The following is a 19,209-nucleotide window of genomic DNA, read 5'->3' as shown; positions in this document are numbered from 1 at the left end:
AGACAAGGATTTTTTAGGATTTGAAAAATTGATTTGCTTTTTTCATTACAGCAAAAAAAGCCAGCCTAAAATTTTTATAGTTTCACTTGTAACATTTTTTCCGTACCAGTGAACTTGATTAAAGAGTGATATATAAGATATAATAATTTGACTCTAGCAATGGCTTAGCCAGGGTGGACACCAGAAATGTCTGGTTGCATGAAATAATTTTTATTCAATTGTGTACCCTTCCTGTCCTGAGCTAAAAAAATTATTGTATTTTTCAAATTAAAATTACAAAAATTTTGCTCACCAAAAGAATCTATTGTCAGTTTCATCAGTGATGATACTTCTTTGGGCACATAGGGTTAAATCAAATGGATTGACATCACCAGGATTGTATGAGAAGTAAAATGTCCCGCAAGTAAGAATTCGTTTAACTTCCTGAACCCTCTCTACATCTTGAGGAACATTTCGCAGAGACAAAATTGCCACATCAGTGAGACAAAAAATTTCGGAGCTAAAAAGTTTCCCAACTGAACAACATCCAATAACCAGGACTAAGAAAGACAGGTTTTCATCCCCTAATAAAGAATGTTAGGTTACGTAAACAAAACTTTAATGTGATATATAATTTCTAATAGGGATGCACCGTGATGGGTACAGCCGATATATTGGCCGATATTAACAAAGTTATCTATCATAACAGTAGTGTATATGATTAAATCATTGTAAAAGACGGTTCAGTGCACTGCCATACCATTTTATTCTAATTTTTCATCCAAAAAAGTTTGCAAGAATTTATATATTTAATATCTAGAATATATATTTTTTTCATTTTACTTGAAACATATTTTTTATCACAAATCAAATATCATGGTTTTTATTGGTTTACACTTGTAACCCTCCTGTCTAAAAAAAGGCATGATCTAGCTTCTGAAGTCTGACGTACATGGAGTGGCCAATCAAATAAAATATCATTAACTATTTAATCCTGAAAATATTTTTCCAATACCGGTATTGGCCGATACCGATATTATAAAAATACGCCGATGTATCGGTGCACCCCTAATTTATATTATAGTACTCACAAATGAATTATAAATCTAGGCTATTAATTTGAAACATTTACCTTCGCGGGCCAGACACAGATTCGATCTGTTGGGCGCAAATATCCCTCCAAATCGTGAATGTATACACCAAATCAAGTATAAAAATTTACCGAATCTATAACTTCGCTTAAAGGTGTAAAATGTAAAAAATTACACTGTGTAGGGTTATTTACCTATTGATAAATCATATATTCTGGATGAAATGGTATTAGAAAATCAATATGTTACTGTATTCGCCCCACACTTTTTTCTACGCAAATGATTTTTTAAAAATCAAACGGAGCCTGCGAAGGTACATGTTTCAGGCCACTAACATTAACAGGATAGATAAATGAATATTTATATCTTAAGAGATATGCATAAAGTTTTTAAAAATTTTAATATCTTGAAGGAAAAATAGTATGGTTTTTTAAAATTATATGTCAATATTTTTTTATATAGCTGCTATATACACAATATTCAAGTTTTCAATGGCAATGAAAAGAAGGTTTAATGATAGATTTAGGTCACAAATATATCACAAATAAGTATTTTTGAAGCATATAAACCTTTTCAAGAAATTCGAGCAGAGCGAAGGATATAACTCTGAAAAAATTGTATTTTATAGGAATTACAGAATTACACCCGTGTGTAGACTTGTAAAAGTAAGAGACTGTGACATAAAGAGTCATTCCTTTATAAATATAAATATTGCCAGTCCAAAAAGGTACATGTTTTCATGGATACTTCTGTCATAAGAGATATATTATAATACTTTCGATACCAATTGATTCTAAAATAACTTAAAGCTAAAAATAGCCCATTGCAATAAAAATTGTAAAACATTTGATGGTACCAAAAAATCTATGTTATTTTTTTTTTAGGAGTTCAATGCTAATGGATAATTACCGAAATTTTGATTGCACAAATTCAACCAGTTCTTCCACATACACTGATGGTTATAAATACTCTAATTTTGAAGTTCAAAATACGAATTTTCAGTAGAAAACCTTCAAAATTTGCCATTTTTACCTCTCCGAGGGGACAAAGTCCCCGAGGAGGGGTTATACAACGACCGTGTCTGTCTGTGGGTCTGTGGGTGGGTCTGTGTGTCTGTCAGGCCTGCGAACGCGTTCGCATTTTCGGTGCAAAGTGTAATCACTGCGTACGCAGTTTCTCGAGATCTCTGCGTTCGCAGTTGCTAGTAATTAGGGAACAAAGTCGAAAAACCGTGTTTGCAAAACCACCGTGGGACGGTGAGCGTTAACGGATTAATTTGCAGTCGGGGTTGGTTTGGTGGTTTTTTTTTCGTCAACGCTCGCTGTCACGACAGGTTTAATTCAGTGGTTTGGATATTTCGCTATTGTAATGTTTATGTGTAGGGTGGTAATGTTGTGTTATTGTTATGACGTTTGTGGGTGTTGAGTTTGTGGTGTGTATGTACGGGTGGTATCTCTCCAACTCTTTCTTATTGACTTTTGGGACGGACCGAGTGCTGAGTGTAATGCTACCTCTCAACATCCAATGGCAGGGTTTCCACCAATTGTTCACGGTATTCGTCTTAGTATCAATTTGCGATCGCATCGGGCAGGTTTCGAACCCGAGACCGCCTGTTTGACAGGCGGACGTTCTACCACAGAACCACCGACACTTATTACGTTTCATTGAAAATTAGACCTTCAGCTTTATCGAAAGCGTATTTAATAGAGTACGAAATTTTGGTTTAATTGAAATAGAGCAAGATTTCGTGGAAGATTTAAATTATTGCATCGAAGAAATTCTAATTTAGCGATTTCTCATTTGATTAAAAACAAATGCGTCACCCAGGTTTCGAACCCGGGCCGTTCAGTTAGGCAGTCGAGCGCTCTACCACAGAACCAACGATAACTTCAAGCTATACTGCAAATAAGACACTCATTGTAAGCATAATAGTTAACAAAGTCTTGAATTTTTTTACGAATGAAATTGTGAAGGCCTAATGTGGTTTTTTTACGAAAAAATTATAAAGACTTAATCTTGTTTAATATAATAAGTTGCTTTATTTCAATTTGGTACTTTTGTTTAGGGTTTTTTTAATGAATGGAGTTAAAGATTTTTTTCTTCTATTATTTGACGTTTTATTTTTGCGGTTGTATATTTGTTTTATCTTTTATTCTTTTAAAATTATTTACTTCTTCCGCAAAATGGTTCATTTTTTGGAGGAACCTTTTTACTTATTTTTTGTGTATTAATGTTTTGAGAACCTTTACGTTTGGGAAAGGATAATTTTTGACGGAACCTTCAAAGTGTATACGTCGCATTTTCAAAATATTTAATGGTCAAATCTTGTTTTAGCGCAGTCAGCAGATAAGATAAAGGGTAGAACCCGTTAGTTTTTTGTAATTTATTTAGTTTTTTCAGTCGTATATTCTTATCTATTAGGTTTAGCGTATTGGTTTTCAAGCTTAATAATTCATTTATTAACAACATATCGAGTTGGTCTGGTTTTCATCTCGGTCGTAATTTATTTTAAACGTTTTCTCGGCTGATTAAGATGTTTAATGCAGTTCATCAATTGGGTTCGTTTGTGTTTATTTATAAAGAACCCTAACTATTCCCTCTACGGTCATTTATTGATATACGTTTAGTCAAGTGGCTTTCTGTGCTTTGTGAATGGTAAGTTTTTCGCTTCTTGTTAATAAGTTTTTTGGTGGTGTGGATATTTGGATATCTACGATTCCTAATGCAGTCATTGATATCCTGGGTGTGCGAGTCATTATATGATATTGGAAATTGGACGGTTTTGGTCTTTTTCATGCGGTATGTGTCACAACGTCAACAGGATGGTTCCGACAGTCTACGAGTCGTCCACTACCAGATATCTACGGTATCTTGATCGGGCGAACGTTGAAATAAAATGAGCGTTAACTATGCGGCAAGTATTTCGTAAGCGACAAAAATACAAATACCCTCTGTAGATATTTCTTTCATTAAAATTGGCTTCGTATTATATTTAACTGCTAAACTTGTACCGTAAATAGGGTTAAAGTCAATTGTGCATTGTTTTAGTACGTCTAACTCACTGTTGTAACTACTTAATTTATAATATTCTGAATAAATTAATCTCGGTTGTTTCGTCTCAATTATTTTAATTCAAATTAAAATTTTATACCGGGCGGGATTGAACCGGGATTACGTTATTAGTAAATAACTCTGAATTGGGGAGATATAACTTTGAGGGTCATCTCGAGAAATTAATACCGCTAGTTGTATTTTAATTTTGATTGTGTTGAGCTTTTGGGCGGTATTGTTGGCTTTAATTATCATTTTTTCGTGTGAAGTGGTTTAAAGAAGGTTTTCTGTGTTGTTATATCGTAAGCGATAAAAATACAAATACCCTCTGTAGATATTTCTTTTATTAAAGTTTGCTTCGTATTACATTTAACTGATAAAAAATTTCTGTAAATAGGGTTAAATTCAATTGTGCGTTGTTCTAGTTCGTCTAACTCACTGTTGTAACTACTTAATTTATAATATTCTGAACAAATTAATCTCGGTTGTTTCGTTTCAATTATTATAATTCAAATTCAAATTTTATACCGGGCGGGATTAGAACCAGGATTACGTTATTAGTAAATAACTCTGAATTGGGGAGATATAACTTAGAGGGTCATCTCGAGAAATTAATACCACTATGGACAATGCTTCCGAGGAGAGGTATATTTTGGCTTGCCAACTTGTTTACTATTTAAAATATGGGGTGAAGTGTACTACAGCGGCCTCATCTAATTTTATATTAATTTTGGTTGCGGCTGATAGAAATTGTCACGTAGATGTCGAGGGTATTTTTTATTTTGGCCACAAATGATTATTTAATTGTTTAACTTAATTTTTTAAATTTTAAAAATTTCTCATTTTCATTGAATTTTATATTAATTTTGGTTGCGCCTGATAGACCTTATCACGTAGATGCCGAGGGTAATTTTTATTTTGGCCGCAAATGATTATTTAATTTTTTAATGTAATTTTAAATTTCTAATTTTTGCGCATTTTCACGTGTTTTGTTGTACTTATTTCCGTCGTGTGCTCGCCGACACCACAGTTTCGGTGTCCTAATGAATTCCAAGTGATATTCCCTTTTTGTATAAAATCAGTTACAGTTTTTGTTCATTTTCTCGGTGTTTTGTATTTTTGGGCCACAAAGTGATATTCCCGTACTTTATCAAATCAATTACAGGTTTTGTTCATTTTCTTGGTGTTTTGTATTTTTGGGCCCAAAAAAAAATAGTTTCGTAATCTACGCGTCAAGTGCTACATTCTCCGCCACCCAAAAATACAAAAACACGGTAATTCCCTAAAATTAGTACATTTTTAACATTAAGTTAATTAATTTAATTATCATTTGCGGCCCAAAAAAATTTTCGTAATCTACGCGTCAAGTGCTACATTCTCCACTAAAAAAAAACACGAAATTACATTTAATAAACCCAGTACCTGACCTGTTTCCACGACCCCTACTAAAACCTCACACCGTATGATCTTTATAGAAATTTCTATTTAATTGGTAGAATAACGAAAATCAAATAGAGCCAAATAATCTAACTGTGGAGTCTAAATACATGTAGTAAAAAATTAATTGAAACTAACCCGAACAAACTTGTAAAACTCCGAGGCAGCCATGAGCATCCAAAACAGTTGAATATTGTTTTTTCAAAGATCCAGTTTCTTGGGCAGCTTCAAATAACCAAATATTTATAAAGAGGTATTATGCAACATGGTCAAAACTATCCAAAAAATGGAAAAGGAAGTTTAGGAAGGATAAGTTTAGTCTATAATTCTATTTATCTTTGCACGAGTCCTTCTTCAATTCAATAATATACAATTCCACTGGAATAAAGATGGTAAAAAATTTCATTAAATAGCTTTGGATTCGATTTGGTAGCTTTTGGTTTGAAGTTGAGCTAACCTTTAGAAATTACTCGTGTATTTTTTTTCAAAGATCACACCCCAGGTTTAAGATATAAACTATCCAAAGAGTGACAGAATCTTAACCAGTACATTGATTAGTTAATTGTTACATATAGTGTTAGGTCAACAGTGTTATTTTTGCAACGCATTTTGAAATTTTTAATGTTTAGGCTTAGTTTCTCTTTTCAGTACTAGTCGCAAGCCAGATTTATCGCACAGTACTGACGAGTCCCAAATAGGACGAAACCGGTCTACCATTGGAATTTCTGGCTATTTTATTTAATTTTAATTTAGTTTATTACTCGAAGATCGCGTTTTTTGCTCGAAGACCTATTGGGTACGAGTTAGTAGTAAGTTTTTTAATTTCTTCAAATTTGTTTAGGATTTAGCTATTTTAACTGTGATCACTATAATGTTATACAGCTATGAATTAAATCATAAGTTTTGAGTACATCATGACTTTGAATCCTCAATATATTACACATAGTTCAAATACGTTGGCGAGGTGATCTATTCAATATTAGAGAAAATTCAGTGAGTCAGTGAGAAAAGTGTAGAAAATGAGAAAAGGAGAAAGAAACTCTTGTCGCGATCAACTCTGTGATTCACAAGTCGTGCGGGGCTCTATCCCAACTGTCCACGTCAATCTCGCCCTTGAAGCAACTCCCTCGGGGAGCACGTCGCGGGAATACCTTTATTCTTCCTTTCGTGAAGACAGCAGTTCGTAAGAACTCTTTTTTGCCTTCCTCTGTAAAAGAATGGAACTTGATACCGGACCATTTAAAGTGCATTCCTCTTCGCTCGAAATTTCTGCGGGAATTGAAGCGACATCTCGAACTCCAGTAGTAATTTTTTATTATTGCTCAGTTGATTGTATATACTGTACATATTCTTGTATGTGTTCACTATTACACATTTTATTCTGTATCTCTTTCATACTAGCGTGATGGGCATTGGCTTTTGCTAGTTTCAATAAACTTTAGAACTGTAGAACTTTCATAAAGAGTCTCAAGTTGGACATTCAATGACGGTTTAACAAATTTCATTAGACTGCCAATGTGAGCAGTGTTCATTTACTTTTAGAGTGAAAAGTCTGTATAGGAGCCGTTATTTCAACCGCTCTAGGACAAAATTAGCTTTACCGCCACTCCAGTGAGGCCGCTTCACAAGCATGTAGAGATAGGTGAAAACCATATTATGAAGCTCGTGCTCCTCTCATTTGTAATGTCAGCCAATACTTCGGCGCTCTTCGAAGAGCGGAGCGCGCTCATCTCTGCAAGCGTACCTCCTAGCAAAAAACTATTCAATATCTAAACAAACTTACACAATAAAGCAATTGCTTGGGACTCAAACAGCAATGTTTCCTTATTGTTTCTTCGCTCCAAAATGACGCTATATGGACTAGAAGGATTGACTTTGTGGTATACTCGAAAACCTTTTCCAATTGCCATTTTCTGAAACTTATTCAATTTTTATCTAATAAAGGTCATTTAAATTCATTCTGTTTCAATTTTAACCGACTAGAATACTTTCGAAATGGAACAAAACTACAGCTGATTAAAGAGAACGAAATTAACGAGGCTTATAGGTCGTCTGCTTCAGCCATTAATCGTCGTCTGCAATTGTAAATCTTTTGGAAAAGAGCACCACCGTATCGCCATCTATTTGTGAAAAGGACAACGGGAATTTAGTTTAAATAGCAATGTAAATGGCTATTCGTACAAAGCTAGTACAAAATAGCCCCACTCTTTCTTAATTGCTGAGCTATTTTCTTTTGAAATGTGAATTTAGGTTAATAATAATTATAAATTTATTTTAGTGTAATGAATTTTTGGAATTCATTTTTCTGATTTAGGGTGAGAACAACATTTTTCTAAAGTTAAATTTGGTTTGCATGAAAATGAAATGAAATAAAATATCATTAATTAGAGCTGTATTTTAGCTCAGCCTGAGATTTAAGGGCCACAGAAATGGAATCCCATCCCTATAAAGACGAAACTTAACATACAGTCTTAAGGGAAGATATATTTATCAAACCTCTTCTGGAATCCTAAGTAACCAATCATGCATAATAAAATACTTTTGACATCTCTATTAGCAGATTTATAATTATAGTTTATTGTGAATCAATAAGAATTAAATGTTTATTGTAACATAAGAATGTAAAAGAACAGGCTCCACATGGCATTAAGCCCCTCTTTGACTTATTACGCTGCATGAAAAATAACATTTGTTCAGCTAATGTTGTCTAAACCGCTTAAGCCCAACCCAGTCTAAAATTTAAATCATAATGGAAAAAGCTGTAGCTTATATTCCCATAGAACTGACAAATTTCCTTATGGAAAGTTAACACTAATTAGGTAGTTAATATGTCTAAATAAACTAAAGTTTATATTATATAAACCAGGGACATTCCAAGATTAAAAAATATCGGAGCTGTATAAACCTTTACACTTCATGAAATTTTTGGTTTTCATAATCTAACACTGCAACTATTGTTGAAGTTTATTTTTAGATCTATTCCTATTATAATTAACATGAACAATGTGTTTCCTAAGAGGTTTATTAATTTGGTTCATTTAAAAATTACAGTTTTGTGGTAAAACAATGAGTTGGTTCAAGCGAGACAGCCCTTTGAGAGGAAGTTTCTCACGTAGATTTTCCACTCCAAAAGCTGACTCATCCACGTGCTATGAAACATTTAAAAACCATTGGAACCAAGCGAATAATGTTATAGAACAATATTGGTACTTAGCTCATGGACATAAAAGATATTTAAAAAAATCCTTCAACTATTTTTCTCCGATTTTTAAGGTCTGCTTCACCAGGATCAAACCCATTTAATGTGGACAATGTTACTATTGTTGTTAGTAACTTGGGACACATGGTCACGCTGTTACTTCAAGAAACCACATGTCTTTGTCCACCTCAAGGATCACAAATCAACAAAAATGATAATACCTCAGCACCGGATAACAGTTGGGTTATGGGGCCAATTCTAGATTTCTTATTAACAGAAGGAATACTGGATAAATTATATACATGGTCCCTCTGCAGTGGAGAATTCATAAATATTATTAAACTAGAACAACTTAAAATTTATGAAGTATGTTTGCTTTTTATTTTTTTTTTGTAAGGTTAATACGTTATTTTGGTATATGTTGTAATTATGTAGGTGCTAGTCAGTCATTCCCACCATAACCTACTCTTTCAAAAGCCGGTCATAAGACCCTTACTACAACTACTCAACGAGTGTAAAGATAGTTCTCCGTTGGAAGTGGAAAAACGATTGATTGTTCTCTTAAATACGTTGTGCGTCTGCCTCTCGCAACATCCTGAACTTTTAGAAGTTTTCTTCAGTGCCAGTTCTGAGCAAGAACCAGCCAGGTATGGTTCGAAAAATCAAAAACTTAAAATTATTTCAAAAAACACCAAATTCACTATTCTGATACAATTTCAGGTTCCTTATATTCTCCCTGTTGACCCCATACGTCCACCGGGAAGGTGCTATTGGTCAACAAGCTAGAGATGCTTTACTATTGTGCATGGCACTTTCACGAAAGAATGGAAATATTGGTTCTTTTATTGCCGAACATTCAAATTTTTGTCCAGTATGTTTCTTTATACAAATGATTGTGAATTATAATAAGTAATATATTTAAAATCCCAATGCAGGTTTTAGCCACTGGATTAAGTGGGCTGTACTCGGCATTACCCAGAAAACTAGTTGTGGTATCAGATGACTGGCATTATTTTACTCCTGAAGATATTCAAGACATGCCCGAACTTGAAATGTTTCTTAACTCATTGGAATTTTGCAATGCTGTAATTCAGGTATGCAAAAAATGATCATTTATGTTAAGTAAATGAAGAAACATTTAATTATCTGAAACTATAAATCATATTACACTAAGTGAGGTAACAGCATTACAGCTTGTAACGAAGTGCCCGGTCGTTGACCTTGATCTTATAAGTCAAACACAGAAAACAAACAAACAAACACAATCATAGAGAAGGTGGCGCCATCAGGTTACAATTATGTTAATTAATGAAATATTTTTCAATACCAAATTCAAAATAGCTAACCCTAACAATTGTTTTTTTCATCCGATACACTTGTGACCCTAGTGAAAAATTTCAGATTTACAATTATATTATCCACTTATCATAATCTACTGTTATGCATGAAAAATAATTCAGGTACCTAAGTATATGGACCTGCAGAGATTCTTAACCCCACCCTCACATACTTTGTAGCGAAAGTTTGTCTACTTTCAATTTTTTTGTGGCGCACTTTCACAGATGATAGCGACTTATATATTTATGTTTTGTAGTTAAGAAGCAGGAAAACTTTTACTATGAAGTATGCGAGTGTGATACCAGAGACTAATGGTATTGCTCCATATTCTTAGGTACCTGAATGCATTCATGCTTCAAGTCATACCACTTAGTCAATACTGAAGTATTTTGCTGATAATGTAAATGTCACCATAATGTAATGAATACCATACTCATATTAACTAGCCTAAGAATAAGGCTTAAGTGTCATGGAGAAAACAAAACTGCACTATAAAGTACACTGGATTTTACAATTATAATTGTTTTCTATTTACAGTTATATTTACAATAATTTTGAAAGAACGCATGAGTCAAGCAATAAAGGCACTCTAATTATTTTATTTTTGCCTTTATTGCTTGACTTGTATAAATTTAGTAATCCCTATAAAATCAGCTTTGCTGAAGGGTATATCCCTTTGTATACTTAGTTTAGCATTGGGAGCTGTTGTCTTCCGTGGTATGAAGGTCTTGCTACCACCCTCCTAAGCATTGTAAGCTTACCAACTGAATTAAAAAAGCATTAAGCTAGCTAGCTTTTACCTAAGTTGGGCCTTGGCTATTAGGGTGGTTCAAAAAAATGCAAATATCGAAATGTTTTGGTGCACATGGATTTTCTTGTTTATTTTGATGAGAACATGACCCACGAAAAATTTTAAGTAAATTCATTAATATTTAGGACTGCCACAACGAGGTAAAGTTTTACCACTATGAACTAACCGATTTATAAGCAAAAATCAGTTCTGTCACTCATTTACTTTACTTGAACGAAAAATTTAATATTTAATACTTATTTAAGTTTTTACAAGGTTTATTATAGAAATAAGTACCGGTACACCATAAAATATTTGGCAGAAAGCCCCACTAAACCAGGTCATAACTGCTGAAAATCACAAGTTAGGACCTGGTTTTGTGGGGATTTCTGCCAATTATTTTATTGCGTACCGGTACTTATTACTATAATAAACCCTGTGTAAACTTAAGTAAGTAATAAATAGTAAATATTTCGTTCAGTTAAAGTATTTGAGTGACATAATTATTTTTTGCTTATAAATGGGTTTGTTTATAATGGTAAAACTTTAGCTCGTTGATGCAGGCCTAAATATTAATGAATTTACGTAAAATTTTTCCTGGGTCATTTTCCGACCAAAATGAACAAGAAAATCAATGTGCACCAAAACATTTCGATATTTGCATTTTTTTTGAAACACCCTATTTGCTATTAGCATAGCTGACAGCTAAAATTTGTATTAATAATTAAATAAAGAGACATTATTATTTTTACTACCCACCTTAACACCACAGTAGTCGCAGTTAGGATATTATGTGAGCATATAGTTTTAGTTTCAACTTAAGTATTTTTTTCAGGTGGCTCATAATTTAGTGAGTGAGCAACTTTTAGAGTATATATTCCAAGGATTTTTGTTGCCTGTACTCGGGCCAGCTTTGAGCCAAACATCAATGGAAGAAGTTATGGCAACAACGGCTTATTTGGAGCTATCTTTGAGATCAATCACAGAACCATCCCTTATACAATTATTTTTAAAATTCATTCTCACTGCCAGTTTTGAAGAAAAACCCATAATTGATGTGCTGATAAGACGAATTGAGAATCAGTCTAAGGTATTTAGAGATAAAGGTCCCTTTTTTAAATTCAGTAAAAATAATAAATTTTGCTTTTAATAAGCTCTCTTTAGTTACAATGGGTTTGTTTCGAACCCTTTTGGACTTAAATTGTGAAGATGTTATGTTTGAACTCATTTTGAAGTAAGAATCATTCTGTAGAATGTCATGTAGTAACGCACAATGGAGTAAAGCTGTGGGCCTCTTCATTTCATAGAACTAGCAAAATTTTAATCCTTAAATGCAACACATTTTAGGCATAACTATTTGGGAATAAGACCCTACCAAGCTTTAATTACTCCCTGTGATAAATTTAGGTTTTAAAATTTTTGAAATTATAATTGTCATATAAATTCAGACCTGTAGTTTTCTTAAAATTGTTCTGACAGTGTTATCAACAAACCTAATTTATGTCACCATGGCTTTGCTCCTATTAGTTTGTCAAATTCAATAATTTTTTGGATACCTAATAATCAAATAAAATTTGGATATATTTGAATATAATATGAATTTAAACTGCTATTCTAGGTTTTTAATTCCGTGTTCTCATGTGATGGTTAGTCAAAGATGTCGGGTTCGTGACTTAGATGTATATTGCCAAACTGCCGAAAAACTTTTATCACTGATCCCCTCATGTTGTCTCCTTGAAAGCAATTCTGATTCATCATCTCAGGTGTCTATGAATTCTTCAGGCTATTACAGTTTTCCATCTCCAGAAACCTTTGAGGGGATGCCACTAAATGGAAGCCTACGGTTGAAAAAGCATCAGAGGACGTCTTCAACTTCAAGCTTCACATTTGGTGACACTTCCCAAGTTCAAAGGTTATTTGCCTCACAAAACGACATGCCAGAGTCTATAAACACCTCATATCAGAACTATTTGAAAACTGCCCGTAAGATGCTTTTAACCTGCAATTTTGCCTGCCAATGTTGGTCAGCCCCTTACGACGGACGTGATCCCCCTGCTGGTAGTCTATCTGATGGGTCCAGAACTACGGACCACAGCAGGGGTGCTTCAGTAGTCAGTAATGCTTCAAGTACTGACAATTTTGGACTGTCTGAACCCAAACTAAATGGAGTTATGGTTCCCAATATACGAAATGAATTTTACAACATTTCAAATTCAAAATCCACGGAATTTGGAACGGGATTGTCGCCAACTATCGATAGTCCAGAGAGCAATGAAAATTTTTCACCTTCATTCAGTTCAATTGCTTCATATGGAGCAAGTGACGAAGAGAAAAACCAAATATTTTCTATGAGCTCAGAATTTGAAAATAAAAACGATTTGCCACCGTTAATTAAAGCTGATGAAATCAGTAAATTGCACCACCAAACCATGATTACCAGTTCTGGAAATTTTGGTTCAGCCAGCACAGTCACTTCCCGAGAAAGTAGTACTAAAACTACTCATTCTAGAACCCTATCGAGTATGAATTCCGAAAATTACGGGACACCAGATATTGGACCATTTCTGAGCTCTTTGCTAAGTCGGTTGGAAATGATGATGCAAAATGACGTCTATACAAATCTGCAACTTACTGGACTCATCACAAGACTAGCAATGTACCCACAACCATTAATTCGCTCCTTTCTCCTAAATCATTCCCTTGTCTTCCAGCCAAGTGTGAGATCTCTAATTCAAGTAAGATTATCATTGAATTCTACCATTTTAGTGTTTGTACTATGTAAGAAAATCTGAGTCAGATAAATATTGTATCCTAAAAATTGTCTTGGTTGGGAGCCAGTGCGGTTTTTTTAACTACCACCATGTTAAAATTAACTTTACAGCAAAATCTAATATTATATGAGTAACTCGTTATATAAGTGCAATTGAAAATATTATGAATTTCGTTGTTAATTAGCTAATTAAAAGAAAGTTTTGCTTTTTAACCAAAATTCTTGCACGCCCTTATCTTTGTTAGAAGAGTTTGAAAGTAATTTTTTAACACCTTTTAATTAGTGCACTATTTATTACTTGGAAAACTTGTTTATTTTTAATTTTAATGGTAATCTAAAATTTTGTAGATTTTAACCACATTGAAACAAAAAGTAGACAGTTACTCTTATTCTGTTGACAACTTCGAAAGTGTTTTACTCAAAGCCAAACAATTTCTAACTGCTAGAGAAGAACGTTTGTTAAAAAATGGCCCACCTAGAGTATACGCGGAGGCTGCATTAAATAAAAGAAACAGTATTGATGTAAATAGAGGTATGAAAGATTCAAATTTTAAATATGCCGCAGCTTTATTTCTGTAATGTTTTATTTCTTTGAAGGTGACCAGCGCAGAAAAAGTTTGACAAATTTCTTATTCAGAAAAGGTTCTGTTTTGGGTGAACCTGTGATGGAATCAATTCCTGATTGCCAAGGTTATAGGTAAGACTTTGAATTGCAAAAGTTACCATTTCATTATGTTATCAATAAAGAACCGCCTTTTTTTAGGTATGTCAGTAATCCCAGAAAATCTCCAGGTGAGGGGCAATTGGAATATATCAAAACTAGAAATGCTGCTCTGTGTGCTATAATTTTTCAAGAATTTGTCAAAGAATTGGCTGCGGTTACTCAGGAACACACATTGCTTCAAGCTTATCCTGATTTTATTAATTTTTAATTGACGATTGCAAACAATTTTCTTATAGTCCTAATATATACTTGTATATAATAAATAATTAACAAATAGTTAAATAATTTTAAACCTTTGTATATTTGTAATTATACTGATGGTGAAATTATAATAATCAATTAAAGGAAAATCTTAACTAATTAAGTTCCCTTGACAATTTTGTTTTTTTTTGGGAGCAAATTTATGGTGTCAGCCAAAGGCCTTAGACACCAAAGCCCCTCGGAGATGGGGATAAACGTGAGCCCTCTCTACTGACCTACTCTCCCTCAAGAGTGGAATTGCGAGAAAAAACAACTACGATTTTTGGTCCCACTCCCTCTCTCTAGGAGGGCTGTAACCGGAGAGTGAATTTCCAGCTCTTTCAAAAGAGGAAATGAAGTGTCCCTCTTTCCCTCTCCCTCTCGTTTCTAACGCTCGCTCGTGAGAGTGAATTATACCCCTCTTTCGACGCTCTTAGCGATATCCCTCTTTCTAAAGAGGGAATGAAGTGTCCCTCTTTCGTCTAACTCTTTCCCTCTCCCCCTTTCAAAAGAGGGAATTAAGTGTCACTCTTTCCCTCTCCCTCTTTCAAAAGAGGGATTAAGTGTCACTCTTTCCTTCTCCCTCTTTCAAAAGAGGGAATTAAGTGTCACTCTTTCCTTCTCCCTCTTTCAAAAGAGGGAATTAAGTGTCACTCTTTCCTTCTCCCTCTTTCAAAAGAGGGAATTAAGTGTCTCTAAAGCTCGTGACTGAATTTTCCTTTCTTTCTACGCTCGTCGCGATCTCCCTCTTTCAAAAGAGGGACCCTCTGGAAACTCTCTACATTCCCCTCCTATTGCTATTTCAGCGCGTTTAGGAAGGCGGGAAATTCGAATTTCAATTGAACTTTTTACAGGACGAAATAAATACCGTGGATTTTATATCTTTACATGAATATCCAAATCGTTCAAGGTGCCATAAAATTGAGTAAAATAAAATTTTCTTAAATTTTAAATCTTCCTTATGACAGCCATGAGTTTCTTCTTTTAAAGTCTTTAATTATCTAATTAAATATTATTTAAAAATTATCGCTTTGATATTTGAACTATACAGTTATATATTCATGCACTGTAGTAAACCATAATGACATATAGCTCGCCCTTAAATTATAATTATAAGTTTTCAAAGTATATATTAGACTAAGGTTTATCGAACGTTTTAAATATTCCCCATATACAGAATTAGTCAACTTAACTGTGTAATGCGAAATTATCATAATTATGATAAAAATACCAGCCCCTTCCCCTTAAAATAATTTTGGGGATTGGCACAATCGGGTTGGAAGAACAAGAAGTACGAAAGTCTCGTGTCCCGTTGCCATTGAGACGCTAGGTTCGGTTGGCAGTGAGTGTCTGGCCCTGTTACGCTCTATTGGCCGTAAGATTCTAGAAATGTCGAGAGAGCCCCCATATATGGGACTAGCCGAGAAGCAGCACCGGCACTAGGGCGGTGCGAACGGTGCGACCGCACCGGGCGCCGTCATAGGTGGGGGCTGGGGGCGCCGAAACGGGATCGGGACGAAGGGACCAATAAATTCTGCCCGCAAGACGGCGCCACAATGAGATCTCGCACCACCAGAAAAACCTGCTGGGGCCGCTACTGCCGAGAAGCCCACCCTAAGGGTGGGCCCTCAGCTAATTGTGTGTTTCGAGGCACTCCCCCCCAGTAAGCCCCCTTACCCCTCTTTCCCATACGAGAATTTCCTTGGTACCCTTTTCCCCATAGTCAAACCACCCCAATAAGGCACTACTCCCCCTTTCCCCATGCCAGAATTACCGGGGTACCCTTTTTCCCTCGCTAAAATAACAAAACAAGTCGACCCAGGCCGTAATATTAGTTCCACATCAGTGTATTCGAGTGGGCAAACCCATACACCCTTAATAGACACAGGTAGGCAAACTAATACAAAAACTGTTGAGGCTACGTGATTTCTTATCGTTTGATATATAAATTGCCATCCTATGTTAAAGAGTGGCCACCGCCCACCCTCAGGATACGCGGGTGGGCAAACCAATACAAAAGCTGTTGAGGCCATGTGATTTCGTATCTTTTGATGTATAATTTACCATCCTATGTTAAAGAGTGGCCACCGCCCACCCTCAGGATACCCGGGTGGGCAAACCAATACAAATGCTGTTGAGGCCATGTGATTTCGTATCTTTTGATATATAATTTACCATCCTATGTTAAAGAGTGGCCACCGCCCACCCTCAGGATACCCGGGTGGGCAAACCAATACAAAAGCTGTTGAGGCCATATGATTTTCTAGCGTTTGATATATAATTTACCATCCTTTGTTAAAGAGTGGCCACCGCCCACCCTCAGGATACCGGGCGGGGGGGGGGGCAAACCAATACAAAAGCTGTTGAGGCCATGTGCTTTCGTATCTTTTGATATATAATTTACCATCCTATGTTAAAGAGTGGCCACCGCCCACCCTCAGGATACAAAAGCTGTTCAGGCCATGTGATTTTATATTATCTCGGTGATTAAATTAGTATTTTCTTAGAGTAGATATTTAATATGGATTATTCACATATTATTGCAAGAATGTATTTATGTACTAAGAATATGGCAAGACGGAGATTCTGTCCCCATGGTCGCATACTTTTCAGCTTAAGGGCCTGTGACCAAAGCCCTAGCCAAAGTGCTAGCCCATTGAATTTAACATGTTTGATTCTAGCAAAGCAGACTTTTGCAACACGCCCTAAGTTCGACTGCTTTGGATTTTTTGGTCTCACTCTTTCAAGTAGACGCTCGCGTAGACGATTCCAATCTTTTACTTTTATTGTTCTATGAGACCAAATTGTTTTTTTCGATAACTCTCCCTTTAAGGGGGTTGGTCGGAGGGGGCGGAAATTAACGGCACTGCGTGCGCGTCAAAGAGCTCTATCGAATGAGAACAACTTGTTTTTTTCGGTCACTTTCCCTTTAAGGGGGTTGGTCGGAGGGTGCGGAAATTAACGGCACTGCGCGCGCGCCAAAGAGCTGTATCGAATGAGACCAGCTTGTTTTTTTCGATCACTTAACCTTTAAGGGGGTTGTTTGGAGGGGGCGGAAATTATCGGCACTGCGTGCGCGTCAAAGAGTTCTATCGAAAGAGACCAAATCTCTGGACCAACTATACAAACTAAACAAGTTCGCCAAGAAGGCGATAATATTATTTTGTGTCACATATAAACGATTTCGATAAGAAAGTGCCACACTTATTTATTACTTCTGACCATACACGGTTTCGATAAAAAAGTGCCACACTCATTTATTACTTCTGACCATACACGGTTTCGATAAGAAAGTGCCACACTTATTTATTACTTCTGACCATACACGGTTTCGATAAGAAAGTGCCACACTTATTTATTACTTCTGACCATACACGGTTTTGATAAGGGAGTTGAAATTGGGGCAGGGGGAGGCGAAGTTTGAGGTTAACTTGACCCTAAAACGCCGTAAATATACGTAAAATAACTCTGGAAAAACGAACGGGAATTGCGACAACTTAACTTGACAAATCCCCACGCGTTGCAAAGAAAGATTAGAAGTTCCGAATAAAATTTGTACAGAGCGGTGTGGCTCGGTTGCTAGAGGCGTCGGTTTTTGGAGATTACGCGGCCTGCAGCTATCTGTGTTCGAGTCCCGGCGCCGGCGTAAATGTAAGTTATATTAATAAATTATTTTTCGCAGCTCCATCTACCGTGTCGTCGCTTTTCCACGCCAAACAACATACAACATACAACACTTAACGACAATCCGTCCATAGCAATAGTCCCACTTCGATAAATATATCTAGATGTGGAACTAAAAACTCGCCTTTCTCTCTCGTCGCAAACCCCCCTGTACCCGCTCCCCCCTCATGACGAACAGAAACAAATACGCTCGTCATCCCTGAGCCCCAATTCCCCTCTGTCCCGCGCTGTTTATAGTCGAACCACCTCAGTTACGAAGCGAGAGGCATTCACGGTTCCCCTCTGTTCCGCGGAACGCTTTCTCTTCGCCGCCCCGCCTTTGGCTTCATGACAGACTAAGCAAACATTCCAGAAAGCTCTGACGTACGACCGACATACCAAGCGCTCCTTTTAATGGGAATATAACCCGCAATGCAATTTTTACCATTTTATCAAGGTTTAATAAGTCAGTAACATTTCATTTGATGGTAAAATGTTTCGAAAATTGGCTTTTCCAAAAAAAAACCTCTAGGACATATTTTAAACCAAATTTGAGGGGATATAGTCCAGGGTAATTAGGCTTTGGAAGGGAACTAATTGCTGAAATTTTCAAGATCGAAGAGGCTTATGGCCCTATATAACCTCCCATAAGTCCCCAAGCATCTGACGATGCGGTTCACCGGAAGTCACAATATCTCGAGATCTAATCGACCGATTTCGATGAAATTGGTGTCAAATGAGTAGAATAGAAATAACACATATTTGAACTCCATACTTTAATAATACGCGGTGAAATATCTTTTAAGTAATAAATAATATAAAATATTTTCATTATATTAATATTTTTTTAAATGTTATCCACGTGTTAAAAACAATTATTCGTCGCCTCGTGTGAAATAAAATAAGTAAATGGACGAAGACCATCGC

General features: G+C 35.6%; 2 protein-coding genes across 2 annotated transcripts; one reads left to right on the top strand and one right to left on the bottom strand.

The window, feature by feature from the left end:
* Positions 1-210: 210 nt before the first annotated feature.
* On the bottom strand, positions 211-7,626 carry LOC149926095 (polyphosphatidylinositol phosphatase SYNJ1-like). Its single transcript, XM_090161860.1, has 4 exons — positions 7,342-7,626; positions 5,697-5,783; positions 293-563; positions 211-241 (listed from the first exon to the last, which is right to left on the bottom strand). The coding sequence occupies exons 1-4, from the start codon at positions 7,466-7,468 to the stop codon at positions 211-213; spliced, it is 516 nt and encodes a 171-aa protein (XP_090017986.1). The 5' UTR covers positions 7,469-7,626.
* A 55-nt stretch (positions 7,627-7,681) lies between these two features.
* LOC149926094 (FHF complex subunit HOOK-interacting protein 1B-like) lies at positions 7,682-14,730 on the top strand. Its single transcript, XM_090160523.1, has 13 exons — positions 7,682-7,768; positions 7,835-7,873; positions 8,610-8,764; positions 8,832-9,123; positions 9,193-9,404; positions 9,478-9,628; positions 9,693-9,851; positions 11,721-11,975; positions 12,040-12,119; positions 12,504-13,620; positions 14,004-14,187; positions 14,253-14,352; positions 14,419-14,730. Exons 3-13 carry the CDS (start codon positions 8,625-8,627, stop codon positions 14,585-14,587), a joined length of 2,859 nt encoding a protein of 952 aa, XP_090016649.1. The 5' UTR covers positions 7,682-7,768; positions 7,835-7,873; positions 8,610-8,624; the 3' UTR covers positions 14,588-14,730.
* Positions 14,731-19,209: the final 4,479 nt, after the last annotated feature.

Source organism: Leiobunum rupestre, chromosome 10 (genome assembly GCF_980474605.1).
Source record: "Leiobunum rupestre chromosome 10, qqLeiRupe1.1.hap1, whole genome shotgun sequence".
NCBI classification, from domain to species: domain Eukaryota; kingdom Metazoa; phylum Arthropoda; class Arachnida; order Opiliones; family Sclerosomatidae; genus Leiobunum; species Leiobunum rupestre.
Note: the sequence above shows the minus strand (reverse complement) of the source record. Positions and strands in the feature narration are given on the sequence as shown.